This window comes from Chiloscyllium punctatum, chromosome 8 (genome assembly GCF_047496795.1).
Source record: "Chiloscyllium punctatum isolate Juve2018m chromosome 8, sChiPun1.3, whole genome shotgun sequence".
NCBI classification, from domain to species: domain Eukaryota; kingdom Metazoa; phylum Chordata; class Chondrichthyes; order Orectolobiformes; family Hemiscylliidae; genus Chiloscyllium; species Chiloscyllium punctatum.
The window spans coordinates 122907114-122934780 of record NC_092746.1 but is presented as its reverse complement, the minus strand read 5'-3'; the positions used below and the strand labels follow the sequence as shown (position 1 = coordinate 122934780).

Below are 27667 nucleotides of genomic sequence, written 5' to 3'. Positions count from 1 at the left end.
TTCATGCAGGTTTTGAGCTCAGAGTTCTACATGAATGTATGCAGTTTTTGAGTAAAGTGCAATGTAACTCTGCAAGTACACATTCACCACACAAAATATATGTGTGCATGTGGGTCTTTGTCTGTGTATGTGTCTGTCTGGGGTGGGGGTTGAGTGTGTGTGTGGGTTTAGTGAGTGCAGAGTGTCTTAAGTCTGTGAGGGGGTGCATGTGTGGGAGTGTGTGTGTGTGTCTATAAGGGGGTGTGTGGGTGCCTGTATGCACGTCTGTGTGTACGAATGTGTGCAGTGTGCAATGGTGATCACCTGTAATGTGACATGAACCCAAGGTCCCGGTTGAGGCCCTCCCTATGGGTACCGAACTTAGCTATCAGCCTCTGCTCGGCCACTTTCCTCTGCTGCCTATCCCGAAGGCCACCTTGGAGGATGGTCACCCGAAGGTCCGAGGCTGAATGTCCTGGACCACTGAAGTGTTCCCTAACTGGGAGGGAACCCTCCTGTCTGTTGATTGTTGTGCGGTGCATACCTCACCAAGACCTTCACCACACCTCCACTTGCCTTTAAACAACCGCCAAACCTCAAACAGATCATTGTTCGTAGCAAACTGTGTCAGATTATGGACATAGATACCACTGTTACGCATGGGAACACCTCCCATCTTGTACATGGCAGGCACTCATGTGACTCAGCCAACGTTGCAGGAAAGGATGCCCTGAGGCATGGTACATTGAGGAAATTGAGCAAAGGCTAAGACAATGGATGATTGGGCACCACACAACAATCAACAGACAGGACGGTTCCCTCCCATTTGGGGAACACTTCAGTGGTCCAGGACCTTTGGGTGACCATCCTCCAAGGTGGACTTCAGGACAGGCAGCAGAGGAAAGTGGCCGAGCAGAGGCTGATAGCTAAGTTCGGTACCCATAGGGAAGGCCTCAACCGGGACCTTGGATTCATGTCACATTGCAATGGGGATCACCTGTACTGGACACACAGACACACACACTCCCATGCACCCCCTCACAGACTTAAGACACTCTGCACTCACACATATATTTTGTGGGGTGAATTTGTACTTGCAGAGTTACATTGCACTTTGCTCAAAAACTGCATACATTCATGTAGAACTCGGAGCTCAAAAACTGCATGAATTTATGTAAAACTCATCTCACTTTTTAGATTAGAATCAATCTAAACATCAGGTCATAGGCAGAGAACACAGGGGGCTAACACCTTCAACATATTGTCTAGCTATCACCATTGTTAACAGCTAACCCGAGAATGCAACATTTTTTTTTAAAAAAAAGGGTTTTGTGATTTACACATGAAAGAAGTGAAACTATCACTGTATTCTAAAGGCTTAACAAACAATCAATTTTTCAATATATAATTTCAGTTATATCACACTGCAAATTTTTGCCGTAAATTCTGTGTTACAATCGATCCCTCTACAATCACCTGATGAAGCGTCGCTCCGAAAACTAGTGTGCTTCCAATTAAACCTGTTGGACTATAACCTGGTGTTGTGAGATTTTTAACTTTGAGATTTGGAAGGAACACTGAAGGTCACTATCACAGCCTGTGGTATGTCTGCCCTTAGTCCCTGCTCAATGGTATGACAGCAATGCCCGCACATCTTCAAATGAAGAATAAAAATAAATCTAAACAACATGAAAGCTTTACCACCACGTGGAAAAGGCGAGCTGTTTAAATCCCAATACTTGTTTTCCCATGAAGCCGGCAGTGCGAGCCTTACCTGGCGGTGACAGCTGTCCAGCGGACTCAGCTCCAGGTGCCGGCCTTCCAGCACAAACGTCTCGTCCACCACGGTCATCTCGAACAGGGAGTGCGGGGGCCCGGCAGCAGAGGGAGAGGGGGTCGGACTCCCTGCCGCTTCGCTACGAAGGAACCAACCGAAAGCAGCCAAACAGCTGCTGGCGGCAAGGGTAGAGAGAGCGAGAAGGAAAAGGGCACGGAGGCCTGCCGCCATGATAGCTGACCGACGGTAGGTGGTCCGCGAGCGAGCCCGTTCAAACGGCCGTTAAACCGTCTCCGGGTTTGAATCCGCCGCGCGCTGCTGTCTTTCAAGGGGCGGGCCCTCCAAGCGGCCAATCAGATCCGCCTATTCGCCAAGGCCTCGCCTACAAGTGTAATGTACTGCAGCAGCTGGAAAACTGCAATCAAATCAGCGAGCGGACCATCGCGGGCATACATCTATTGACTATCTATGTTAGAGAAAGATTGGAGTTACATATCAGAGATATAGTAGTTCAATATCAGAGAGATAGCAGTTATAAATGAGAGATCCCGCAATTATAAATCAGAAATATAGTAGTTACATATCAGAGAAGGACAGGAAGTATATATCTGAGAGACATTAATTATACATCAGTGAATACAGTAGTTACATGTCAAAGATATAGAAGATACATATCAGACAAATGGTAGTTATATAAGTGAGATACAGTAACTGTATTTCAGACAATTGTTGTATATCAGGACTGGATTAGTGGTGCTGGAAGAGCACAGCAGTTCAGGCAGAAAGCCAATCGTTATCTAGTAGAAAGACACAGTAATTGTATATCAGAGTGATGGTAATATATCTGAGATATAGTAGTTATATATGAGAGATAGCAGTGTATCAGAGTAGTACACCAGAGAGACAGTAGTTTTATAGCAGAGAGATACAGTAATTATTTATCAGAGATACGACATTGTATATCAGATATGGCAGAACAAATCAGTTAGTCATTATATGTCAGAGACACATCAATTGGATATCAAACAAGTAGTAGAATTAGTATATCGAGAGAGATACAGTAGTTATATATCAGAGAGTAGTTATAGATCAGAAACATACAGTAATTATATACCAGATACTGCGATTGCATATCAGAGATACAGTAATTATTATATCAGAGGTACAGCAATTGTATATCAGAGAGAGACTATGATTGCAAACCAGAGGGGCGGTAGTATATTGAAGAGATACAGTAATTTTATATTGGAGGGATGCAGTAATTTTATGTCAGAGAGAGACTGTAATTGTATATCAGAGACACGGTAATATATTGGAGAGATACAGTAATTATATATCTGAAAGGTACAGTAATTACATATCAGAAATATAGTTCACTGGTGACTGCACAATGTTCAACACCATTCACAACTTCCCAGATACTGAAGTTTACTGCAGTAAACTAACTAAAAACTGGATAACTAATGCTGAGAAATGACAATTAACATTCGCACCACACATGTCAGGCAATGACCATCTCTAACAAGAGAGAATCGAATCATTGCCCCATTCATAGTCAGTGACATTAACATTGCAGAATCACCCACTATCAGCAGTTTGGGAGTTACCACTGTCCAGAAACTGAGCTGGGCTTGCCATATAAATACACTGGCTACAGCGATAGATCGGAAGCTAGAAATACTGCAGCAGGTAACTCACCTCCTGACTCCCAAAGCCTGTCCACCATCTACATGGCACAAGTGAGGACTGTGATGGAATACCACCCACTTGCCTGGAAGACTGCAGCTCCAACAACACTCAAGATTCTTGACATCATCCAGGACAAAGCAGCTCATTTGACAGGCACCATATCGCAAACATCCACTACCACCTCCTCCGACACTCAATAGCAGCAGTGGGTACAGTCTACAAGATGCAATGCAGAAATTCATCAAAGATCCTTAGATAGCACCTTTCAAACCTATGACCACTACCATCTGGAATGAAACATGGGAACAACACCACATGCAAGTTCCTCTTCAAGCCACTCACCATTCTGATTTGAAAATATATCGCCGTTCCTTCACTGTCACTGGGTCAGAGTCCTGAAATGGCATTGTGGATCTACCTACAGCACATGGATTGCAGCAGTTCCAGAAGGCAGTTCACCATCACCTTCTCAAGGGCAGTAAGTGATGGAAAATAAATGCTGGCGCAGCCAGTGAAGGACATATCCTGTGAACACAAAAACACCAAGACAGTGCCTTCTAAACCTGAGACTGTTACCTAGAAGGGAAAAGACAGATATAAGGAAACACCACCACATGCAGGTATCTAGCTACGCCATCCACCGTCCTGACTTGGAATTTACTTTGCCATTCCTTCAGTTTAGCAGGGGCAGATTAGAGTCATAGAGCTGTACAGCATGGAAACAGAGCCTTCAGTCCAACTGCTCCATGCCAACCAAATATCCTAAATAAATCCATTCCCATTTGCCAGTATTGGACCCATATCCTTCTAAACCCTTCCTATTCATATATCCATCCAGATGTCTTTTAAATGTTGGAATTGTACCACCACTTCCTCTGGCAACTTATTCAATAAGTGCACCATCCTCTGCATGAAAAAGTTCCCCCTTAGGTCCCTTTTAAATCATTCCCTTCTCACCTTAAATCTATGCCCTCTAGTTTTGGACTCCCCCGTCTTAGCTATTATTGGGTGGCATGGTGGCCCAGTGGTTAACGTTGCTGCCTCACAGTGCTAGGGACCCAGGTTCAATTCCAGCCTTAGGCGAGTGTCTGTATGAAGTTTGAATATGTCTGCGTGGGTTTCCTTTGGGTGCTCCAGTTTCCTCCCACCATCCAAAGCTGTGCAAATTAGGTAGGCTAAAGTTTCCCGTCGTGTTCAAGGATGTGTGGGTTAGGTGAATTAGCCATGGGAAATGCAAGGTTACAATGGATAGTGGGGGTGGTGAGTCTGGGTGGAATACTCTTCAGAGAGTTGGTATGGACCTTTTTGGGTTGAATGGCCTGTTTCCACACTGTATGGATTCTATGAATTCACCCTACCTGTGCCCCCTGTGATTTCAGCCTCCGACGCTCCAGGGAAAATAGCCCTAGCATATTCAACCTCTTCTTATAGCTCAAACCCTCCAGCTCTAGCAACACCTTTGTAAATCTTTTCTGAACCTGTTCAAATTTCACAACATCCTTTCTAAAGCCGGGAGACCAAAATTGCACACAGTATTCTAAAAGTGGCTTAACTAATGTCCTGTACAGCCACAACATGACCTCACAATTCTTATACTCAATGCACTGACCAATAGGGGCAAGCATATCATATGCCTTCTTCACTATCCTATCTACCTGCGACTCCACTTTTAAGGAACTGCACTCCAAGATCTTCTTGTTCAGCAACATTCCCCAGGACGTTAATGTTAAATATATAAGTCCTGCCTTGATTTGCCTTTCCAAAAATGCAGCATCTCACATTTATCTAAATTAAACTTCATCTGTCAATCCTCAGCCCATTGGCCAGAATCCTGGAACTTTTTTCATAACTGTGGGGTGTACTTACACTTGAAGAACTGCATTGGTTCATCAAGGCTACTCAGCACCACCTTCTCCAAGACCATAAGGCCATGGGAGCAGAACTAGGCCATTCAACCCATGAAGTCTGCTCTGCCATTTGTTTATGGCTGGTAAGTTTTTCAACCCCATTTTCCTGCCTTCTCATAACATTTGATCCCCTCACTAATCAAGAACCTATCTATCTCTGTCTCTATAACACTCAATAACTTTGCATCTACAGCCTTTTGCGGCAACGAGTTTTCCAGTTTCTCCACCCGCTGGCTGAAGAAATTCCTCCTTATCTCAGTTCTATAGAGTCATCCCTTCATTCTGAGGCTGTGTCCTCATAGTCCTCCATGTCCACTCTATTTAGGTTTCTCAGTATTCTGTAAGTTTCAATCAGATCCACCCGTCATTCTTCCAAACTCCATTGAGTACAGACCCAGAGTCCTCAACTGCTTCTCATGTGATAAGCCTTTCGCCTCTTGGATCATTTTTATAACCCACCTCTGGAACTCATCCAACACCAGCACATCCTTCCTTAGATGCAGCACCCAAATAATATTCAATAAGCAGTCTGACCAGAGCCTTATCCAGCCTCAGCAATACACCTCTTGTATTCTTGTCCTTTTTGAAATGAATGTCAATATCGCATTTGCTTTCCTAACTGCCAACTGAACCTGCATGTTAACCTTAAGGGAATCCTAGATCCTTTTGTGCTTCAGATTCCTGAAACCTTTTCCCACTTAGAAAAGAGTTTTCGTCTCTATTATTCCTCCCAAAGTGCTTGACCGCCTAATTTCCCATATTGTAGAACATAGAACATAGAACATAGAAAAATACAGCGCAGTACAGGCTCTTTGGCCCTCGATGTTGCGCTAATCCAAGCCCACCTAACCTACACTAGCCCACTATCCTCCATATGCCTATCCAATGCCCGTTTAAATGCCCATAAAGAGGGCATTCCATGAACTCACGACTCGCTGAGTAAAGAATCTACCCCTAATATCTGTCCTATACCTACCACCCCTTAATTTAAAGCTATGCCCCCTTGTTAATAGCTGACTCCATACGTGGAAAAAGGTTCTCATGGTCAACCCTATCTAAACCCCTAATCATCTTGTGCACCTCTATCAAGTCACCCCTAAACCTTCTTTTCTCCAATGAAAACAGCCCCAAGTGCCTCAGCCTTTCCTCATACGATCTTCCTATCTTACCAGGCAACATCCTGGTAAACCTCTTCTGCACCCGTTCCAGTGCCTCCAGTGCGACCAAAACTGCACACAAATTCTATCTTTCATTTCCTTGCCCACTCAAAAATAATTATGGGCAATGAAGACATTGGCCAGTGACACCCACATCTCATAAATGAATATAAATAACTACACAACTAGCCCACTACATTAGTTTAATTAAGGTTCCCTATTAGTCACTCTATCATTCTTGTTCCTTGCTGTAATTTCCTGGTAAATTTGATCCTGCATACAGTACATACTTTTCTCAACAGTTTCTCCAGCAATTTCTGTTTTTGTTTCAGATTTCTGGCATCTGCAGTTCTTTACTTTATTTATATGTTTTGTCCTCTCACCAGCACTAACGCACTCTTTAATAAACACTGCCACCTTCTTCCTTTCTTTCTATCTTGTTTCCTGAGCACTTTGTATCCACGAATATTTCATCCCCAGTCCTGCCTTGCATTGAGCTAAATCGCTGTTATTTCCATAAATATAAAGCAATGGTATCAAGGGATTGGGGCACAAGGCAGGCATATTGAGTTGTCCACAGATCAACTACAATCTTATTGAATGTCGGCACAGGCTTGAAAGGCTGATGGCCTAAACCTGTTCCTATGTTCCTGGTTGCCCAATCTGCATCAGTACCACATGCAACATGGAACAAGTTTCACATGTTTTAATGATTTGAGTCTCTCATGGCGGATGTTAGAACATTAAGTTTTGGGGATCTGGCTGGGATCTGGGTAATGTTGGACAGTCGGCAGCAGTGATTGTGGGAGGTTGGCCATGGGTAGGCAGGTTATGGTTGGCCGGCTGCACTGGGTGAACTCCGGGCAGTTGGGCGGTCGGCCAGCCGCAGTGGGTGAACTCCACCTCCAACTGTCAGTTGGTCTGCGCGGGACTGGCGGTGATGGCGATGGTGAGTGAGCTGACGGTGGGCTTCATTGGAGCCGGGAAAATGGCCTTCGGCATCGCCAGCGGCCTTCTGGTGTCAGGTAAAGAGAAACAGTACCGTCCTCAGGAAAAAACTCAGACATCGGCAACCTGTACGGGAACGTTCATTCGGGAGGGAGAGAGGGTGAGGGGGGGAGTGGAGAGAGGGTGAAGGGAGAGGGAGCGGGGAGAGGGTGAAGGGAGAGGGAGCGGGGAGAGGGTGAAGGGAGAGGGAGCGGGGAGAGGGTGAAGGGAGAGGGAGCGGGGAGAGGGTGAAGGGAGAGGGAGCGGGGAGAGGGTGAAGGGAGAGGGAGCGGGGAGAGGGTGAAGGGAGAGGGAGCGGGGAGAGGGTGGGGGGAGGCAGTGAGGAGAGGGTGGGGGGAGGCAGTGAGGAGAGGGTGGGGGGAGGCAGTGAGGAGAGGGTGGGGGGTCGAGAGAGGGTCGGGGGAGGCAGTGAGGAGAGGGTGGGGGGGAGGGTGCGAGGGAAGGGTAGGGGGAGCGAGCGAGGGTGGGGGGGAGCGAGGGTGGAGAGGGTGGGGGGTGAGGAGAGGGTGGGGGGAGGCAGTGAGGAGAGGGTGGGGGGTGAGGAGAGGGTGGGGGGAGGCAGTGAGGAGAGGGTGGGGGGAGGCAGTGAGGAGAGGGTGGGGAGTGAGGAGAGGGTGGGGGGTGAGGAGAGGGTGGGGGGAGGCAGTGAGGAGAGGGTGGGGGGTGAGGAGAGGGTGGGGGGTGAGGAGAGGGTGGGGGGAGGCAGTGAGGAGAGGGTGGGGGGAGGCAGTGAGGAGAGGGTGGGGGGTCGAGAGAGGGTCGGGGGAGGCAGTGAGGAGAGGGTGGGGGGGAGGGTGCGAGGGAAGGGTAGGGGGAGGGAGCGAGGGTGGGGGGGAGCGAGGGTGGGGGGGAGGGAGCGTGGAGAGGGTGGGGGGGAGGGAGCGTGGAGAGGGTGGGGGGGAGGGAGCGTGGAGAGGGTGGGGGGGGAGGGAGCGAGGAGTGGGTGGGGGGGGAGGGAGCGTGGAGAGGGTGGGGGGGGAGGGAGCGTGGAGAGGGTGGGGGGGGGAGGGAGCGTGGAGAGGGTGGGGGGGGGAGGGAGCGTGGAGAGGGTGGGGGGGGAGGGAGCGTGGAGAGGGTGGGGGGGGGAGGGAGCGTGGAGAGGGTGGGGGGGGGAGGGAGCGTGGAGAGGGTGGGGGGGGGAGGGAGCGTGGAGAGGGTGGGGGGGGAGGGAGCGAGGAGAGGGTGGGGGGGGGAGGGAGCGAGGAGAGGGTGGGGGGGGGAGGGAGCGAGGAGAGGGTGGGGGGGGAGGGAGCGAGGAGTGGGTGGGGGGGGGGGGAGAAGGAGCGAGGCCAGGGTGGGGGGGGGGAGGGAGCGAGGAGAGGGTGAAGGGGGAGGAAGCGGGGGAGGGAGCGTGGAGAGGGTGGGGGGGAGGGAGCGTGGAGAGGGTGGGGGGGAGGGAGTGTGGTGAGGGGGAGGGAGCGTGGAGAGGGTGTGGGCTGGAGAGAGGTTGGTGGGAGGGAGCGAGGAGAGGGTGGGGGGGGAGGGAGCGAGGAGAGGGTGGGGGGGGAGGGAGCGAGGAGAGGGTGGGGGGGGAGGGAGCGAGGAGAGGGTGGGGGGGGAGGGAGCGAGGAGAGGGTGGGGGGGAGGGAGCGAGGAGAGGGTGGGGGGGGAGGGAGCGAGGAGAGGGTGGGGGGGGAGGGAGCGAGGAGAGGGTGGGGGGGGAGGGAGCGAGGAGAGGGTGGGGGGGAGGGAGCGAGGAGAGGGTGGGGGGGGAGGGAGCGAGGAGAGGGTGGGGGGGAGGGAGCGAGGAGAGGGTGGGGGGGGGAGGGAGCGCGGAGAGGGTGGGGGGGAGGGAGCGCGGAGAGGGTGGGGGGTGAGGAGAGGGTGGGGGGAGGCAGTGAGGAGAGGGTGGGGGGAGGCAGTGAGGAGAGGGTGGGGGGTCGAGAGAGGGTCGGGGGAGGCAGTGAGGAGAGGGTGGGGGGGAGGGTGCGAGGGAAGGGTAGGGGGAGGGAGCGAGGGTGGGGGGGAGCGAGGGTGGGGGGGAGGGAGCGTGGAGAGGGTGGGGGGGAGGGAGCGAGGAGAGGGTGGGGGGGAGGGAGCGTGGAGAGGGTGGGGGGGAGGGAGCGTGGAGAGGGTGGGGGGGAGGGAGCGGGGTGAGGGTGAAGGGAGAGGGAGCGGGGAGAGGGTGAAGGGAGAGGGAGCGTGGAGAGGGTGGGGGGGAGGGAGTGTGGAGAGGGTGGGGGGGGAGGGAGCGAGGAGTGGGTTGGGGGGGAGGGAGCGAGGAGTGGGTTGGGGGGGAGGGAGCGTGGAGAGGGTGAGGGGGAGGGAGCGTGGAGAGGGTGGGGGGGGAGGGAGCGTGGAGAGGGTGGGGGGGGGAGGGAGCGTGGAGAGGGTGGGGGGGGGAGGGAGCGAGGAGAGGGTGGGGGGGGAGGGAGCGAGGAGAGGGTGGGGGGGGAGGGAGCGAGGAGAGGGTGGGGGGGGGAGGGAGCGAGGAGAGGGTGGGGGGGGGAGGGAGCGAGGAGAGGGTGGGGGGGGGAGGCAGCGAGGAGTGGGTGGGGGGGGGGGAGAAGGAGCGAGGCCAGGGTGGGGGGGGAGGGAGCGAGGCCAGGGTGGGGGGGGAGGGAGCGAGGCCAGGGTGGGGGGGGGGAGGGAGCGAGGAGAGGGTGAAGGGGGAGGAAGCGGGGGAGGGAGCGTGGAGAGGGTGGGGGGGAGGGAGCGTGGAGAGGGTGGGGGGGAGGGAGCGTGGAGAGGGTGTGGGCTGGAGAGAGGTTGGTGGGAGGGAGCGAGGAGAGGGTGGGGGGGAGGGAGCGAGGAGAGGGTGGGGGGGGAGGGAGCGAGGAGAGGGTGGGGGGGGAGGGAGCGAGGAGAGGGTGGGGGGGGAGGGAGCGAGGAGAGGGTGGGGGCGGAGGGAGCGAGGAGAGGGTGGGGGGGGAGGGAGCGAGGAGAGGGTGGGGGGGGAGGGAGCGAGGAGAGGGTGGGGGGGGAGGGAGCGAGGAGAGGGTGGGGGGGGAGGGAGCGAGGAGAGGGTGGGGGGGAGGGAGCGAGGAGAGGGTGGGGGGGGAGGGAGCGCGGAGAGGGTGGGGGGGAGGGAGCGCGGAGAGGGTGGGGGGTGAGGAGAGGGTGGGGGGAGGCAGTGAGGAGAGGGTGGGGGGAGGCAGTGAGGAGAGGGTGGGGGGTCGAGAGAGGGTCGGGGGAGGCAGTGAGGAGAGGGTGGGGGGGAGGGTGCGAGGGAAGGGTAGGGGGAGGGAGCGAGGGTGGGGGGGAGCGAGGGTGGGGGGGAGGGAGCGTGGAGAGGGTGGGGGGGAGGGAGCGAGGAGAGGGTGGGGGGGAGGGAGCGTGGAGAGGGTGGGGGGGAGGGAGCGTGGAGAGGGTGGGGGGGAGGGAGCGGGGTGAGGGTGAAGGGAGAGGGAGCGGGGAGAGGGTGAAGGGAGAGGGAGCGTGGAGAGGGTGGGGGGGAGGGAGTGTGGAGAGGGTGGGGGGGGAGGGAGCGAGGAGTGGGTTGGGGGGGAGGGAGCGAGGAGTGGGTTGGGGGGGAGGGAGCGTGGAGAGGGTGAGGGGGAGGGAGCGTGGAGAGGGTGGGGGGGGAGGGAGCGTGGAGAGGGTGGGGGGGGGAGGGAGCGTGGAGAGGGTGGGGGGGGAGGGAGCGAGGAGAGGGTGGGGGGGGAGGGAGCGAGGAGAGGGTGGGGGGGGAGGGAGCGAGGAGAGGGTGGGGGGGGGAGGGAGCGAGGAGAGGGTGGGGGGGGGAGGGAGCGAGGAGAGGGTGGGGGGGGGAGGCAGCGAGGAGTGGGTGGGGGGGGGGGAGAAGGAGCGAGGCCAGGGTGGGGGGGGAGGGAGCGAGGCCAGGGTGGGGGGGGAGGGAGCGAGGCCAGGGTGGGGGGGGGGAGGGAGCGAGGAGAGGGTGAAGGGGGAGGAAGCGGGGGAGGGAGCGTGGAGAGGGTGGGGGGGAGGGAGCGTGGAGAGGGTGGGGGGGAGGGAGCGTGGAGAGGGTGTGGGCTGGAGAGAGGTTGGTGGGAGGGAGCGAGGAGAGGGTGGGGGGGAGGGAGCGAGGAGAGGGTGGGGGGGGAGGGAGCGAGGAGAGGGTGGGGGGGGAGGGAGCGAGGAGAGGGTGGGGGGGGAGGGAGCGAGGAGAGGGTGGGGGCGGAGGGAGCGAGGAGAGGGTGGGGGGGGAGGGAGCGAGGAGAGGGTGGGGGGGGAGGGAGCGAGGAGAGGGTGGGGGGGGAGGGAGCGAGGAGAGGGTGGGGGGGGAGGGAGCGAGGAGAGGGTGGGGGGGGAGGGAGCGCGGAGAGGGTGGGGGGGAGGGAGCGCGGAGAGGGTGGGGGGGGAGGGAGCGCGGAGAGGGTGGGGGGGGAGGGAGCGAGGAGAGGGTGGGGGGGGAGGGAGCGAGGAGAGGGTGGGGGGGGAGGGAGCGAGGAGAGGGTGGGGGGGGAGGGAGCGAGGAGAGGGTGGGGGGGGAGGGAGCGAGGAGAGGGTGGGGGGGGAGGGAGCGAGGAGAGGGTGGGGGGGGGAGGGAGCGAGGAGAGGGTGGGGGGGGGAGGGAGCGCGGAGAGGGTGGGGGGGGGAGGGAGCGCGGAGAGGGTGGGGGGGGGAGGGAGCGCGGAGAGGGTGGGGGGGGAGGGAGCGCGGAGAGGGTGGGGGGGGAGGGAGCGAGGAGAGGGTGGGGGGGGAGGGAGCGAGGAGAGGGTGGGGGGGGGAGGGAGCGAGGAGAGGGTGGGGGGGGAGGGAGCGAGGAGAGGGTGGGGTGGGGGGGGGGAGGGAGCGAGGAGTGGGTGGGGGGGGGGAGGGAGCGAGGAGTGGGTGGGGGGGGGGGGAAGGAGCGAGGCCAGGGTGGGGGGGGAGGGAGCGAGGCCAGGGTGGGGGGGGGAGGGAGCGAGGAGAGGGTGAAGGGGGAAGGGAGCGAGGAGAGGGTGAAGGGGGAGGAAGCGGGGGAGGGAGCGTGGAGAGGGTGGGGGGGAGGGAGCGAGGAGAGGGTGGGGGGGGGGAGGGAGCGTGGAGAGGGTGGGGGGGGGAGGGCGCGAGGAGAGGGTGGGGGGGGGAGGGAGCGAGGAGAGGGTGGGGGGGGGAGGGAGCGAGGAGTGGGTGGGGGGGGGGGAAAGGAGCGAGGCCAGGGTGGGGGGGGAGGGAGCGAGGCCAGGGTGGGGGGGGGGGGGAGGGAGCGAGGAGAGGGTAAAGGGGGAGGAAGCGGGGGAGGGTGGGGGGGAGGGAGCGTGGAGAGGGTGGGGGGGAGGGAGTGTGGTGAGGGGGAGGGAGCGTGGAGAGGGTGTGGGCTGGAGAGAGGTTGGTGGGAGGGAGCGAGGAGAGGGTGGGGGGGGAGGGAGCGAGGAGAGGGTGGGGGGGGAGGGAGCGAGGAGAGGGTGGGGGGGGAGGGAGCGAGGAGAGGGTGGGGGGGGAGGGAGCGAGGAGAGGGTGGGGGGGGAGGGAGCGAGGAGAGGGTGGGGGGGGAGGGAGCGAGGAGAGGGTGGGGGGGGAGGGAGCGAGGAGAGGGTGGGGGGGGAGGGAGCGAGGAGAGGGTGGGGGGGGAGGGAGCGAGGAGAGGGTGGGGGGGGAGGGAGCGAGGAGAGGGTGGGGGGGGAGGGAGCGAGGAGAGGGTGGGGGGGGAGGGAGCGAGGAGAGGGTGGGGGGGGAGGGAGCGAGGAGAGGGTGGGGGGGGAGGGAGCGAGGAGAGGGTGGGGGGGGAGGGAGCGAGGAGAGGGTGGGGGGGGAGGGAGCGAGGAGAGGGTGGGGGGGGAGGGAGCGAGGAGAGGGTGGGGGGGGAGGGAGCGAGGAGAGGGTGGGGGGGGAGGGAGCGAGGAGAGGGTGGGGGGGGAGGGAGCGAGGAGAGGGTGGGGGGGGAGGGAGCGAGGAGAGGGTGGGGGGGGAGGGAGCGAGGAGAGGGTGGGGGGGGAGGGAGCGAGGAGAGGGTGGGGGGGGAGGGAGCGAGGAGAGGGTGGGGGGGGAGGGAGCGAGGAGAGGGTGGGGGGGGAGGGAGCGAGGAGAGGGTGGGGGGGAGGGGGCGTGGAGAGGGTGAGGGGGAGGGAGCGTGGAGAGGGTGTGGGCTGGAGAGAGGTTGGGCGAGGGAGCGAGGAGAGGGTGGGGGGGAGGGAGCGAGGAGAGGGTGGGGGGGAGGGAGCGAGGAGAGGGTGGGGGGGAGGGAGCGAGGTGGGGGGGGAGGGGGCGAGGCGAGGGTGGGGGGGGAGGGGGCGAGGCGAGGGTGGGGAGGAGAGGGTGGGGGGGAGGGAGCGAGGAGAGGGTGGGGGGGAGGGAGCGAGGAGAGGGTGGGGGGGGAGGGAGCGAGGAGAGGGTGGGGGGGGGAGGGAGCGAGGAGAGGGTGGGGGGGGGAGGGAGCGAGGAGAGGGTGGGGGGGGGAGGGAGCGAGGAGAGGGTGGGGGGGGGAGGGAGCGAGGAGAGGGTGGGGGGGGAGGGAGCGAGGAGAGGGTGGGGGGGGGAGGGAGCGAGGAGAGGGTGGGGGGGGGAGGGAGCGAGGAGAGGGTGGGGGGGGGAGGGTGCGAGGAGAGGGTGGGGGGGGAGGGTGCGAGGAGAGGGTGGGCGGGGAGGGTGCGAGGAGAGGGTGGAGGGGGAGGGTGCGAGGAGAGGGTGGGGGGGGAGGGTGGGGGGGAGGGTGCGAGGAGAGGGTGGGGGGGGAGGGAGCGTGGAGAGGGTGGGGGGGAGGGAGCGTGGAGAGGGTGGGGGGGAGGGAGCGAGGAGAGGGTGGGGGGGAGGGAGCGAGGAGAGGGTGGGGGGGAGGGAGCGAGGAGAGGGTGGGGGGGGAGGGAGCGAGGTGGGGGGGGGAGGGGGCGAGGCGAGGGTGGGGGGGAGGGAGCGTGGAGAGGGTGGGGGGGAGGGAGCGTGGAGAGGGTGAGGGGGAGGGAGCGTGGAGAGGGTGTGGGCTGGAGAGAGGTTGGGGGAGGGAGCGAGGAGAGGGTGGGGGGGAGGGAGCGAGGAGAGGGTGTGGGGGGGAGGGAGCGAGGTGGGGGGGGGAGGGAGCGAGGTGGGGGGGGGGAGGGGGCGAGCCGAGGGTGGGGGGGGGAGGGGGCGAGTCGAGGGTGGGCGGGGAGGGGGCGAGGCGAGGGTGGGGGGGAGAGGGGGCGAGGCGAGGGTCGGGGGGGAGGGGGCGAGGCGAGGGTCGGGGGGGAGGGGGCGAGGCGAGGGGGAGGGGGCGAGGCGAGGGTGGGGGGGGAGGGAGCGTGGAGAGGGTGGGGGGGGGGAGGGAGCGAGGAGAGGGTGGGGGGGGGAGGGAGCGAGGAGAGGGTGGGGGGGGAGGGAGCGAGGAGAGGGTGGGGGGGGAGGGAGCGAGGAGAGGGTGGGGGGGGGAGGGAGCGAGGAGAGGGTGGGGGGGGGAGGGAGCGAGGAGAGGGTGGGGGGGGGAGGGAGCGAGGAGAGGGTGGGGGGGGGAGGGAGCGAGGAGTGGGTGGGGGGGGGGGGGGGAGAAGGAGCGAGGCCAGGGTGGGGGGGGAGGGAGCGAGGCCAGGGTGGGGGGGGGGAGGGAGCGAGGAGAGGGTGAAGGGGGAGGAAGCGGGGGAGGGAGCGTGGAGAGGGTGGGGGGGAGGGAGCGTGGAGAGGGTGGGGGGGAGGGAGTGTGGTGAGGGGGAGGGAGCGTGGAGAGGGTGCGGGCTGGAGAGAGGTTGGTGGGAGGGAGCGAGGAGAGGGTGGGGGGGGAGGGAGCGAGGAGAGGGTGGGGGGGGGAGGGAGCGAGGAGAGGGTGGGGGGGGGAGGGAGCGAGGAGAGGGTGGGGGGGGGAGGGAGCGAGGAGAGGGTGGGGGGGGAGGGAGCGAGGAGAGGGTGGGGGGGGGAGGGAGCGAGGAGAGGGTGGGGGGGGGAGGGAGCGAGGAGTGGGTGGGGGGGGGGGGGGGGAGAAGGAGCGAGGCTAGGGTGGGGGGGGAGGGAGCGAGGCCAGGGTGGGGGGGGGGAGGGAGCGAGGAGAGGGTGAAGGGGGAGGGAGCGTGGAGAGGGTGGGGGGGAGGGAGCGTGGAGAGGGTGGGGGCTGGAGAGAGGGTGGGATGAGGCAGTGAGGAGAGGGTGGGGAAAGGGTGCAAGGGAAGGGTGGGGGGGAGGGAGCGAGAGTAGGGGGGAGGGAGCGTGGAGAGGGGGGGGAGGGAGCGTGGAGAGGGTGGGGGGGGAGGGAGCGTGGAGAGGGTGGGGGGGGAGGGAGCGAGGAGAGGGTGGGGGGGGAGGGAGCGAGGAGAGGGTGGGGGGGGAGGGAGCGAGGAGAGGGTGGGGGGGGAGGGAGCGAGGAGAGGGTGGGGGGGGAGGGAGCGAGGAGAGGGTGGGGGGGGAGGGAGCGAGGAGAGGGTGGGGGGGGAGGGAGCGAGGAGAGGGTGGGGGGGGGAGGGAGCTTGGAGAGGGTGGGGGGGGGAGGGAGCGTGGAGAGGGTGGGGGGGGGAGGGAGCGTGGAGAGGGTGGGGGGGGGAGGGAGCGAGGAGAGGGTGGGGGGGCGAGGGAGCGAGGAGAGGGTGGGGGGGAGGGAGCGAGGAGTGGGTGGGGGGGGGGGGAAGGAGCGAGGCCAGGGTGGGGGGGGAGGGAGCGAGGAGAGGGTGGGGGGGGGAGGGAGCGAGGAGTGGGTGGGGGGGGGGGGGAAGGAGCGAGGCCAGGGTGGGGGGGGAGGGAGCGAGGCCAGGGTGGGGGGGGGGAGGGAGCGAGGAGAGGGTGAAGGGGGAGGAAGCGGGGGAGGGAGCGTGGAGAGGGTGGGGGGGAGGGAGCGTGGAGAGGGTGGGGGGGGGAGGGAGCGTGGAGAGGGTGGGGGGGGGAGGGAGCGAGGAGAGGGTGGGGGGGGGAGGGAGCGAGGAGAGGGTGGGGGGGGGAGGGAGCGAGGAGTGGGTGGGGGGGGGGGAAGGAGCGAGGCCAGGGTGGGGGGGGAGGGAGCGAGGCCAGGGTGGGGGGGGGGGGAGGGAGCGAGGAGAGGGTGAAGGGGGAGGAAGCGGGGGAGGGAGCGTGGAGAGGGTGGGGGGGAGGGAGCGTGGAGAGGGTGGGGGGGAGGGAGCGTGGAGAGGGTGGTGAGGGGGAGGGAGCGTGGAGAGGGTGTGGGCTGGAGAGAGGTTGGTGGGAGGGAGCGAGGAGAGGGTGGGGGGGGAGGGAGCGAGGAGAGGGTGAGGGGGGAGGGAGCGAGGAGAGGGTGGGGCGGGGAGGGAGCGAGGAGAGGGTGGGGGGGGGAGGGAGCGAGGAGAGGGTGGGGGGGGGAGGGAGCGAGGAGAGGGTGGGGGGGGGAGGGAGCGAGGAGAGGGTGGGGGGGGGAGGGAGCGAGGAGTGGGTGGGGGGGGGGGAAGGAGCGAGGCCAGGGTGGGGGGGGAGGGAGCGAGGAGAGGGTGGGGGGGGGAGGGGGCGTGGAGAGGGTGAGGGGGAGGGAGCGTGGAGAGGGTGTGGGCTGGAGAGAGGTTGGGCGAGAGAGCGAGGAGAGGGTGGGGGGGGAGGGAGCGAGGAGAGGGTGGGGGGGAGGGAGCGAGGAGAGGGTGGGGGGGAGGGAGCGAGGAGAGGGTGGGGGGGAGGGAGCATGGAGAGGGTGTGGGCTGGAGAGAGGTTGGGCGAGGGAGCGAGGAGAGGGTGGGGGGGAGGGAGCGAGCAGAGGGTGGGGGGGAGGGAGCGAGGAGAGGGTGGGGGGCAGGGAGTGGAGAGAGGGGGCGGGGGGGCAGGGAGTGGAGAGAGGGTGTGGGAGTGGAGTGGAGAGAGGGTGGGGGGAATGGAGAGAAGGGGTGGAGTGGAGAGATGGTGGGGGGAAGTGGAGGGGTGGGAGTGGAGAGAAGGGGCAGAGAGGAGAGAGGGTGGGGGGAGTGGAGTGGAGAGAGAATGGGGGGAGTGGAGTGGAGTGGAGAGAGGATGGGGGGAGTGGAGTGGAGTGGAGAGAGGATGGGGGGAGTGGAGTGGAGTGGAGAGAGGGTGGTGGGGGGGAGAGGAGAGAGGGTGGGGGGGAGTGGAGAGGAGAGAGGGTGGGGGGGAGTGGAGAGGAGAGAGGGTGGGGGGGAGTGGAGAGGAGAGAGGGTGGGGGGGAGTGGAGAGGAGAGAGGGTGGGGGGGAGTGGAGAGGAGAGAGGGTGGGGGGGAGTGGAGAGGAGAGAGGGTGGGGGGGAGTGGAGAGGAGAGAGGGTGGGGGGGAGTGGAGAGGAGAGAGGGTGGGGGGGAGTGGAGAGGAGAGAGGGTGGGGGGGAGTGGAGAGGAGAGAGGGTGGGGGGGAGTGGAGAGGAGAGAGGGTGGGGGGGAGTGGAGAGGAGAGAGGGTGGGGGGGAGTGGAGAGGAGAGAGGGTGGGGGGGAGTGGAGAGGAGAGAGGGTGGGGGGGAGTGGAGAGGAGAGAGGGTGGGGGGGAGTGGAGAGGAGAGAGGGTGGGGGGGGAGTGGAGAGGAGAGAGGGAGGGGGGGAGTGGAGTGGAGAGAGGGAGGGGGGGAGTGGAGAGGAGAGAGGGTGGGGGGGTAGTGGAGAGGAGAGAGGGTGGGGGGGGAGTGGAGTGGAGAGAGGGAGGGGGGGAGTGGAGATGAGGGTGGGGGGGTAGGGCGGAGAGGGTGGGGCGAGTGCGTGGAGAGAGAGTGGGGGCAGGAGAGGGTGGTGGGGAGTGAATGAGAGGAAGGAGGGAGTGAGAGGAGGGACGAAGGAGAGGGTGGTGTGGGTGAGAGGAGGGTGAGAGGGAAGGTTGGGTATGAGAGAGAGGGGAGTGTGGAAAGGAGAGGGGAAGAAGAATTGTTGGACGTAATTCTAAAATGTAGGATTTACAAACATTCAGAGAGGCACAGATTGATTGGGGATAGTCAACATGGTTTTGTGTGAGGAAAATCATGTCTCACAAACTTGATTGAGTTTTATTTTCGGGAAGCTACCAAGAGCAGTTGATGTTGCTTAACTTGGACTTGTGAAAGCTTTTGAGAAGGTTCCGTGTGGTGGACTACTTAGCAAAGTTAGGTCACATGGTATTCAGGTCACGCTTGCCAATTGGATTCAAAATTGGCTTAATGGCGGGAGACGGTGTATGGTGGTGTAGGGTCGTTTTGGACTGGAGGCCTGTCACCAACGGTGTTCCACAGGGACTGGTTCTGTTTGTCATTTCTATAAATGATTTGGATGAGAACATAGAACGCATGGTTAGTAAGTTTGCAGACAGTGCTAAAGTTAGTGATATAGTTGACAGTGAAGAAGATTTTCTAAGAATACAAAGAGATCTTAATCAAGTGGATCAATGGGCTGAAAAATGGCAGATGGAGTTCAATTTGGATAAATGTGAAGTATTGCATTTTTGTACAATGGAGTAAGACTTAATACAGTTAATTTCAAAAGTGTGGTGCTGGAAAAGCACAGCAGGTCAGGCAGCATCCGAGGAGCAGGAGAATCGACATTTCAGGCATGAAGCGCTTAGGCCTGAAACATCGACTGTCCTGCTCCTCAGATGCTGTCTGACCTGCTGTACTTTTCCAGGGCTATGCTTTTCAACCCTTGGGTAGTGTTGTAGAATAGAGGGACCTAGGGGTTCAGGTACATAATTCTTTGAATTTTGCATCATATGTAGACAGGGCGGTTAAAAAGAAATTTAGTACGCCTGCCTTCATTGCTCAGTCCTTTTGAGTATAGGAATTGGGAAGTCAAGTTGAGTTTGAACAGGGTCAAAAATGACATAACACCAGGTGATAGTCCATTGGGTTTATTTGAATACACTAGCTTTCGGAGCATTGCTCCTAAAGCACCTGATGAAGGAGCAGCGCTCCAAAAGCTAGTGTTTTCAAATAAACCTATTAGACTGTAACCTGGTGTCGTGTGATTTTTGACCTTGTCCAACCCAGTCCAACACTAGCACCTCCACGTCGAGGTTATACAGGACATTGGTGAGGCCTTTCTGGAGTGCTATGTCCACTTCTGGTCAGCCTATATAGGAAGGATATTATTAAACTGGAGTGGGTTCTATCTTCTATGGGAGGGGGAGAAAAGAAGGGCAGAGAGGAGAGAGTCTGGGTTTGGGGCAAGTGTGTCTGCAACTTATGGGGAAGGATGTCTCCGGGTTTGGGTGAGGATTTTGGTGAGGCGACCATGTTTGGTTTGTGTGTGTGTGTGTGTGTGTGTGTTCAGGTTTTGTATTTTTCTTAGTCTTGTGAGATTCCCAACTTGCTGACAAAGCAGCTAAGTTCCATCCAAAAGAAAAGTACAAAAACACTTGAATTTTTGTAATGCCTTACTTGATCACCAATGTCTCGAATGCTTCTCAAGTAATGGAATATTTTTGAGGAGTGAACTGTTGTAACATAGGAAATACTCAGCTAATGGCCCTCTAGCCTGTTGCAATTTTGATTGAGGTATAAATAACAGTCAGGACATTGGGTATAATTTTCCCACTGTTCTTGAAATAATACCTCGGGATCTTTTATACCTACCTGAGTGGAAGCAGTCTCAGTTTTATTGTTTTGTCTAAAAGCAGTTGTATTGATAGCTGTGACGATTCATGCTAAACGTTGAGGACAGAGTGTCTCGATGTTGCGCCGCCCTGTCATACTAATCTGAAGCCCATCCCATCTACTGTATACCATGTACGTCCATATGCCTGTCCAATGACGACTTAAATGCACTTAAACTTGGCAAATCTACTACCGTTGCAGGCAAAGCATTCCATACCCTTACTGAGTAAAGAAACTACCTCCCCTTGTACCTATCTCCCCTCATTTTAAATTTGTGTCCCCTTGTGTTGGCCGTTCCCATACTTGGAAAAAGGCTCTCCCTGTCCACCCTATCTAACCCTCTGATTATCTTGTATGTCTCTATTAACCACCACCTCTCTAACGAGAACAGCCTCAAGGCCCTCAGCCTTTCCTCGTAAGACATTCCTTCCATACCAGGCAACATCCTAGCAAATCTCCTCTGCACCCTTTCCAAAGCTTCCACATCCTTATAATGCGGTGACCAGAACTGTACACAATACTCCAAGTGTGGCCGTACCAGAGCTTTGTACAACTGCAGCATAACCTCCTGGTTCCGGAACGCGATCCCTCTATTAATTAAGGCCAAAACACTATATGCCTTCTTAACAACCCTGTCAATCAGGGTGGCAACTTTCAGGGATCTGCGTACATGGACACAGATCTCTCTGCTCATCTGCACTCCCAAGAATCTTACCATTAGCCCAGTACTTTGCATTCTGATTACTCCGTCCAAAGTGTATCACCTCACACTTGTCCACATTAAACTCCATTTGCCACCTCTCAGCCCAGCTCTGCATCCTATCTATGTCTCTCTGCTACCTACTACATCCTTCGTCACTATCCACAACTCCACCGATCTTAGTGTCGTCCGCAAATTTACTAACCCACCCTTCTAAGCCCTCATCCAGGTCATTTATAAAAATGACAAACAGCAGTGGACCCAACACCGACCCTTGCAGTACACCGCTCGTAACTGGACACCAAGATAAACATATTTCATCAACTACAATCCTCTGTTTTCTTTCAGCAAGCCAATTACTGATCCAATCTGCTATGTCTCCCACAATCCCATTCCTCCGTATTTTGTATAATAGCCTACTATGGAGAACCTTATCGAACGCCTTGCTGAAATCCATGTACATCACATCAACCGGTTTACTCTCATCTACCTGTTTGGTCACTTTGTCAAAAGACTCAATAAGATTCGTTAGGTATAACCTACCCTTCACAAAATCGTGCTGACTGTCCCTGATCAGATTATTCTTTTCTATATGGTTATAAATCCTATCTCTTATAACCTTTTCCAACACTTTACCAACAACTGAAGTGAGACTCACTGGTCTGTAATTACCAGGGTTGTCTCTACTACCCTTTTTGAACAAGGGAACCACATTTGCTATCCTCCAGCCCTCAGGCACTATTCCTGTAGACAATGATGATTTGAAGATCAATGCCAAAGGCTCGGCAATCTCTTCCCTGGCTTCCCAGAGGATCCTAGGATAGATCCCATCTGGCTCAGGGGACTTGTCTATTTTCACACTCTGCAGTATTTCTAATACCTCTTCCTTGTGAACCTCAATCTCTTCTAGTCTAAATGCAAATATCTCGGTATCTTCCTCACCAACATTTTCATTTTCTATAGTGGACACTGTCAAAAAATATTTATTTAGTGCTTCCCCTATCTCCTCTGACTCCACACACAATTTCCCATTACTATCCTTGATTGGCCCTAATTTAACTCTCATCATTCTTTTATTCCTGACATAGCTATAGAAAGCCTTAGGGTTAACCCTGATCCTATCCGCCAACAACTTCTCATGTCTCCTCCTGGCTTTTCTGAGCTCTCTTTTTAGGTCTTTCCTGACTTCTTTGTAACCCTCAAGTGCCCTAACTGAGTTTTCACATTTTGTCCTAACATAAGCCTTCTTCTTCTTCTTGACTAGGGATTCCACTTCCTTAGAAAACCACGGCTCTCGAGTTCTATATCTTCCTCCCTGCCTGACAGGTACACACTTATCTAGGACACATAGGAGCTTTTCCTTGAATAAGCTCCACATTTTTAATGTGCTCATCCCCTGCAGTTTCCTTCCCCATTCTACGCTTCCTAAATCTTTCCTATTTGCATCGTAATTTCCCTTCCCCCAGCTGTAACTCTTGCTCAGTGGAGTACACCTATCCCTTTCTATCACTAAAGTAAACCTGACAGAATTGTAATTGCTGTCTCCAAAGTGCTCACCTACTTCCAAATCTAACACCTGGCCAGGCTCGTTACCCAGTACTAAATCTAAAGTGGCTTCGCCCCTTGTTGGCCTGTCTACATATTGTGTCAGGAAGCCCTCCTGTGCACACTGGACAAAAACTGACCCATCTATAGTACTCGTACTGGAGTGATCCCAGTCAATATTTGGATAATTGAAGTCCCCCATGACAACTACCGTGCCCCTCTCACTCCTATCAAGAATCATCTTTGCTCTCCTTTCCTCTACATCTCTGGGACTATTCGGAGGCCTATAGAAAACTCCCAGCATGGTGACTTCTCCTTTCCAGTTTCTAACCTCAGTCCATACTACCTTAGTTAACGAGTCCCCAAACATCCTTTCTACAACTGTAATATTGTCCCTGATCAACAATGCCACACTCCCCCTCTTTTACCATCTTCTCTGTTCTTACTGAAACATCTGAATCCCGGAACCTGCAACAGCCATTCCTGTCCCTGCTCTATTCATATCTCCGTAATGGCCGCAACATCGAAGTCCCAGGTACCAACCCACGCAGCCAGTTCACCCACTTTATTTCGGATGCTCCTCGCGTTGAAGTACACACACTCAAAACCAGGTTCTCGCTTGCCAGTGTCAGATACTTGATTTTGGAACTCCCTCCTCTCATTCTCTTCTGTACCTGTCCTACAATTTTGGTTCCCATCCCCCTGTTGTATTAGTTTAGATTAGATTAAATTAGATTACTTACAGTGTGGAAACAGGCCCTTCGGCCCAACAAGTTCACACAGCCCCGCCGAAGCGCAACCCACCCATACCCCTACATTTACCCCTTACCTAACACTACGGGCAATTTAGCATGGCCAATTCACCTCACCTGCACATCTTTGGACTGTGGGAGGAAACCGGAGCACCCGGAGGAAACCCACGCAGACACGGGGAGAACGTGCAATCTCCACACAGTCAGTCGCCTGAGGCGGGAATTGAACCCAGGTCTCTGGCGCTGTGAGGCAGCAGTGCTAACCACTGTACCACCGTGCTGCCCATAATGCCACTGTGCTGCCCATGTGCCACCATGCTGTTTAAATCTGCCTTCATAGCTTTAGCGAATTTCCCACCCAGAATATTGATACCCCTCTGGTTTAGATGAAGACCATCCTGCTTGTAGAGGTGCCACCTACCCCAGAAAGAGCACCAATTATCCAAAAACCCGAAACCCTCCCTCCTGCACCATCCCTGTAGCCACGTGTTCAACTCCTTTCTCTCCCTATTCCTCACCTCACTGGCACGTGGCACGGGCAGCAAACCAGAGAAAACAACTCTGTTTGTCCTAGCTCTAAGCTTCCATCCTAGCTCCCTGAATTTCTGCCTCAAGTCCCCATCTCTCTTCCGACCTATATCGTTGGTGCCAATATGGATCACGACTTGGGGCTGCTCTCCCTCCCCCCGAAGGATCCCAAAAACACAATCGGAGACATCACGGACCCTGGCACCCGGGAGGCAACACACCAACCGTGAGTCTCTCTCGTCCCCACAGAACCTCTTATCTGTCCCCCTAACTATCGAGTCCCCAATGACTACTGCTCTGCTCCTCTTCCCTTCTGAGCAGCAGGTGCCCCACTGCTTTCCCCTGGTAAGCCATCCCCCCCAACAGTATCCAAAACAGTACACTTATTGTTGAGGGGAATGGCCACAGGGGATCCCTGCACTGCCTGCTGGTTCCCTTTCTGTCCCCTTACTGTTACTCATCTGTCTTTTTCTTTTATCTGGGGAGTGACTACCTCTCTGTAAGTCCTGTCAATAACCCCCTCTGCCTCCCGAATGATCCGAAGTTCATCCAACTCCAGCTCCATATGGTCTTGTACAACATCACATCTCAATCATACTGTTTGTACTGTGGTATTACTGATTTAGCAAAGACACAGACTATATGGGATATCCAGCCCATTTGGCCCACTCAGTCAATGTTGGTGATTATTTTTCAAACCAGCTTCCTCTTGTGTTACTGGGGTCTGGGGAGGTGAGGGAGCTATAAGGTACAAAGTGAATTTTTAAAGTAAATCTTTTTCTACTCCTTAGGAAATGTGAAACCTGAGAAGGTGATAGCTTCAGCTCCATCAAACAACAACTTGTATAAATTCAAGGTACTTGCTTTGGATTATAGCTCGGTGGTGGGGGAACGAGGGTTAGCAAGGATAGGCAGCTGGAACCACGGAACCTGTTCAACAGGTAGCTGAGCACCTACCACCCACCCCAATGTACACACACGTGCTCTCTCACGCGTGCGCTCTTTCTCTCTTTCTGTCTCGCGCTCTCTCTTTCTTGTACGCGCGCTCTCTCTCTCTCTGTCTCTCACGTGCACTTTCACACTCAGACACATATTGGCTTCATCGGTTATTGAGCTGCTGCAGCTGGCCTCCTGCTTCAGTTGCTCAACAAATATTAGCTTGAGTGCCCACTGAGCTGAAGAAAAGGAACATGCTGCAGCTAATCGCGGTCCAGTACCGCCCTGCTCAGTCCTTCAAAGTCTACATGTGGGTCCTGATTAAGGACGGAATCATGCTTAGGTTGTGAAGTGTCCCACAGCTGAATAGCCGAGTGAAATTCATCGTACCTGAGCTTGAACAGCTATATCCAGAAAAGAGTCAGAGAGAGAAAAAAGAATTCACGATTGAATTTTTAAAATTGTATTGTTTATTGCCCATCCCCAATTGCCTTTGAGAAGGTGGTTGTGAGCTGCCTTTTTGAACAACTGCAGTCCATTGGGGAGGCAAGAAGTCAAACAGACTTTCCCAAGATAAACTTCAGGATGGGGCTTCATGAGAAATAAGGTAAAATTGCTGCTGAAGTGGCCTTTTCTCAATCCAGGTTTCCTTCTGTCCTTCTGATCCTTGCTCTGCAGGAGGCTGGGATGCAGACAACACATTGTAATACCTCTGTTGTGGAGAAATGCCATGTGCTCTTTCTGAGTGTCAAGCCTTCTCTCATGTCCAGCATCCTGAAAGAGATTTCTCCATTCGTCACACCAGCACACCTCATCGTCTCTATTGCCGCTGGGGTTACCATAGAAACTCTGGAAAAAGTAAGTGTATAGGCTGTTTGAGGTGAGTATTTTTCAACTGTTTTCATCTCTCTTCTGTTGTGAACTTTTCACTTGAAAATTGTGTCATATTGGCTAATTGTCCTCCAATGCTATAACCATCTGCAAATGTTTATGTCTCCCTCCTACATAAAAAACAGGAACAGGCATTAGAATCATAACTGATCCTTGATCTTAACTCTACTTTCCCATCTGCTCACCATTTCTCTTAGATTTTTGGACTTCAATGAAATCCATCATTCTTTGTCTTCAACAAACTCAACAGCTGAGCATCCACAATCCTCTAGAGACAGGAATCTCTCCTCATCTCAGATGAAAATGGCCACCCCTTTATTTGACACTGAGCCCCAGTTCTAAATGTCTCAACAAGGAAAACCATTCAGCGTTTTTTTCTGTCAAATGCCAATTTAATTCGCTGAGAACAGTTCTCATTCTTTTAAACCCCAGAGTGTAAATCTTCACTCAAGCACAATCTTCTTAGCCCAGGAATTAATCTAGTAAATTTAGTTGCACCCCTTCTAAAGCAAGTATATCCTTCCTTGGAACGGAAACCAAAATTGTGAATACAACCTGTGTGTAATCTCACCAAAATCCTGAACAATTGCAGGAAAACTTCTTTGTGCTTGAACTCCAACCCCTTACAATATACTTTGGTTAGGACTGCTGCCTCAAAGGGCCAGGGACCCAGGTTCGATTCCAACCTCTGGCGACTGTGCGGAGTTTGCACATTCTCCCTGTGTCTGTGTGGGTTTCCTCCAGGTGCTCCAGTTTCCTCCCACAGTCCAAAGATGTGCAGGTTAGGTGAATTGGCCATGCTAAATTGCCTGTAGTGTTAATCAGGCGTAATTGTATGGAATGACTCTGGGTGAGTTGCTCTTCAGAGAGTCGGTGTGGACTTGTTGGGCCGAAGGGCCTGTTTCTATACTGTGGGGAATCTAATCTAAAAAAAATTACATGCAGTGCCTGCACAAGAACTTTTTAAATTTTTCTGGGACTTGGACAACATCCAAGCACCAACATTTTTTTTATTTGTGCATTCGTGAGATGTGGGCATTCTTGGGTGTACAGCATTTATTGTCCATCACTGATTGCCCTTGAGAAGATGGTGAGCTGCCTGCATGAACAGAGGGGGAGGTGGTAGCATGATGGTAATGTAATTGGACTGGTGACCCAGAACCTCAAGTTAACATTCTCCGATCTCACTATGGCGAATGGTGAAACCTAAATTCAGTAAAAATCTAAAACAGAAATTAGCCTAATGGTGGCCATGTAACTAATATTAATTGTCATAAAAGCCCACCTGGTTCAATAATGTCCTTCTAATGAAAGAAATCTGTCCTTACCCAACTTGGCCTGCATGTAACTCTAAACCCACAGCAATGTGGTTACCTTATAATTGCCCTCCTGATGATTAGAGATGGGCAGTAAATGCTGGCTTAGCCAGTGATGCCCGCATCCTGGAACAAAGAAATGGCAGAGGAATTAAATGGGTACTTCAGATCTGTGTTCACTGGGGAAGACACAAGCAATCTCCCTGAGCTAACAGTGGCTGAAGGACCTGAACTTAAGGGAATTTATATTTGCCAGGATTTGGTGTTGGAGAGACTGTTAGGTCTGAAGGTTGATAAGTCTCTGGGACCTGATGGCCTGCATCCCAGGGTACTGAAGGAGGTGGCTCGGGAAATCGTGGATGCGCTGGTGATTATTTTCCAGAGTTCAATAGAATCGGGGTCGGTTCCTGAGGATTGGAGGGCGGCTAATGTTGTGCCACTTTTTAAGAAGGGTGGGCGGGAGAAAGCAGGAAATTATAGACCAGTTAGTCTGACCTCAGTGGTGGGAAAGATGCTGGAGTCTATTATAAAGGATGAAATTACGGCACATCTGGATAATAGTAACAGGATAGGACAGAGTCAGCATGGATTTATGAAGGGGAAATCATGCTTGACTAATCTTCTTGAATTGTTTGAGGATGTAACTCGGAAGATGGACGAGGGAGATCCAGTGGATGTAGTGTACCTGGACTTTCAGAAAGCTTTTGATAAAGTCCCACACAAGAGGTTAGTGAGTAAAATTAGGGCGCACGGTATTGGGGGCAAAGTACTAAATTGGATAGAGAATTGGTTGGCTAATAGGAAACAAAGGGTAGTGATTAACGGCTCCATTTCGGAATGGCAGGCAGTGACCAGTGGGGTACCGCAGGGATCCGTGCTGGGACCGCAGCTTTTTACAATATATGTAAATGATATAGAAGATGGTATCAGCAATAACATTAGCAAATTTGCTGATGATACAAAGCTGGGTGGTAGGGTGAAATGTGATGAGGATGTTAGGAGATTACAGGGTGACCTGGACAAGTTAGGTGAGTGGGCAGATGCATGGCAGATGCAGTTTAATGTGGATAACTGTCTGGTTATCCACTTTGGTGGCAAGAACAGGAAGGCAGATTACTACCTCAATGGTATCAAATTAGATAAAGGGGCTGTTCAGAGAGATCTGGGTGTTCTTGTCCACCAGTCAATGAAGGTAAGCATGCAGGTACAG

General features: G+C 56.1%; 2 protein-coding genes across 6 annotated transcripts in view; one reads left to right on the top strand and one right to left on the bottom strand.

Annotated features, from left to right (window-relative positions):
• The window catches only part of bmb (brambleberry), a 105876-nt gene extending 103809 nt beyond the window's left edge, over positions 1 to 2067 (bottom strand). For all 5 annotated transcript variants that reach the window (XR_011961420.1, XM_072576403.1, XM_072576402.1 and 2 more), the window contains exon 1: positions 1754 to 2067. Coding sequence is in view for 4 of the 5 variants with exons in the window: in XM_072576403.1 (XP_072432504.1) it covers positions 1754 to 1987 (234 nt within the window). In the remaining variant the exon portion in view is untranslated. The remainder of the gene's footprint in view (positions 1 to 1753) is intronic.
• Positions 2068 to 7381: 5314 nt separating this feature from the next.
• The window catches only part of pycr3 (pyrroline-5-carboxylate reductase 3), a 31797-nt gene continuing 11511 nt past the window's right edge, over positions 7382 to 27667 (top strand). Inside the window, exons 1-3 of the mRNA XM_072576392.1 lie at positions 7382 to 7534; positions 24106 to 24170; positions 24929 to 25108. Of these exons, the coding sequence (XP_072432493.1) occupies positions 7450 to 7534; positions 24106 to 24170; positions 24929 to 25108 (330 nt within the window). The 5' untranslated portion in view covers positions 7382 to 7449. The remainder of the gene's footprint in view (positions 7535 to 24105; positions 24171 to 24928; positions 25109 to 27667) is intronic.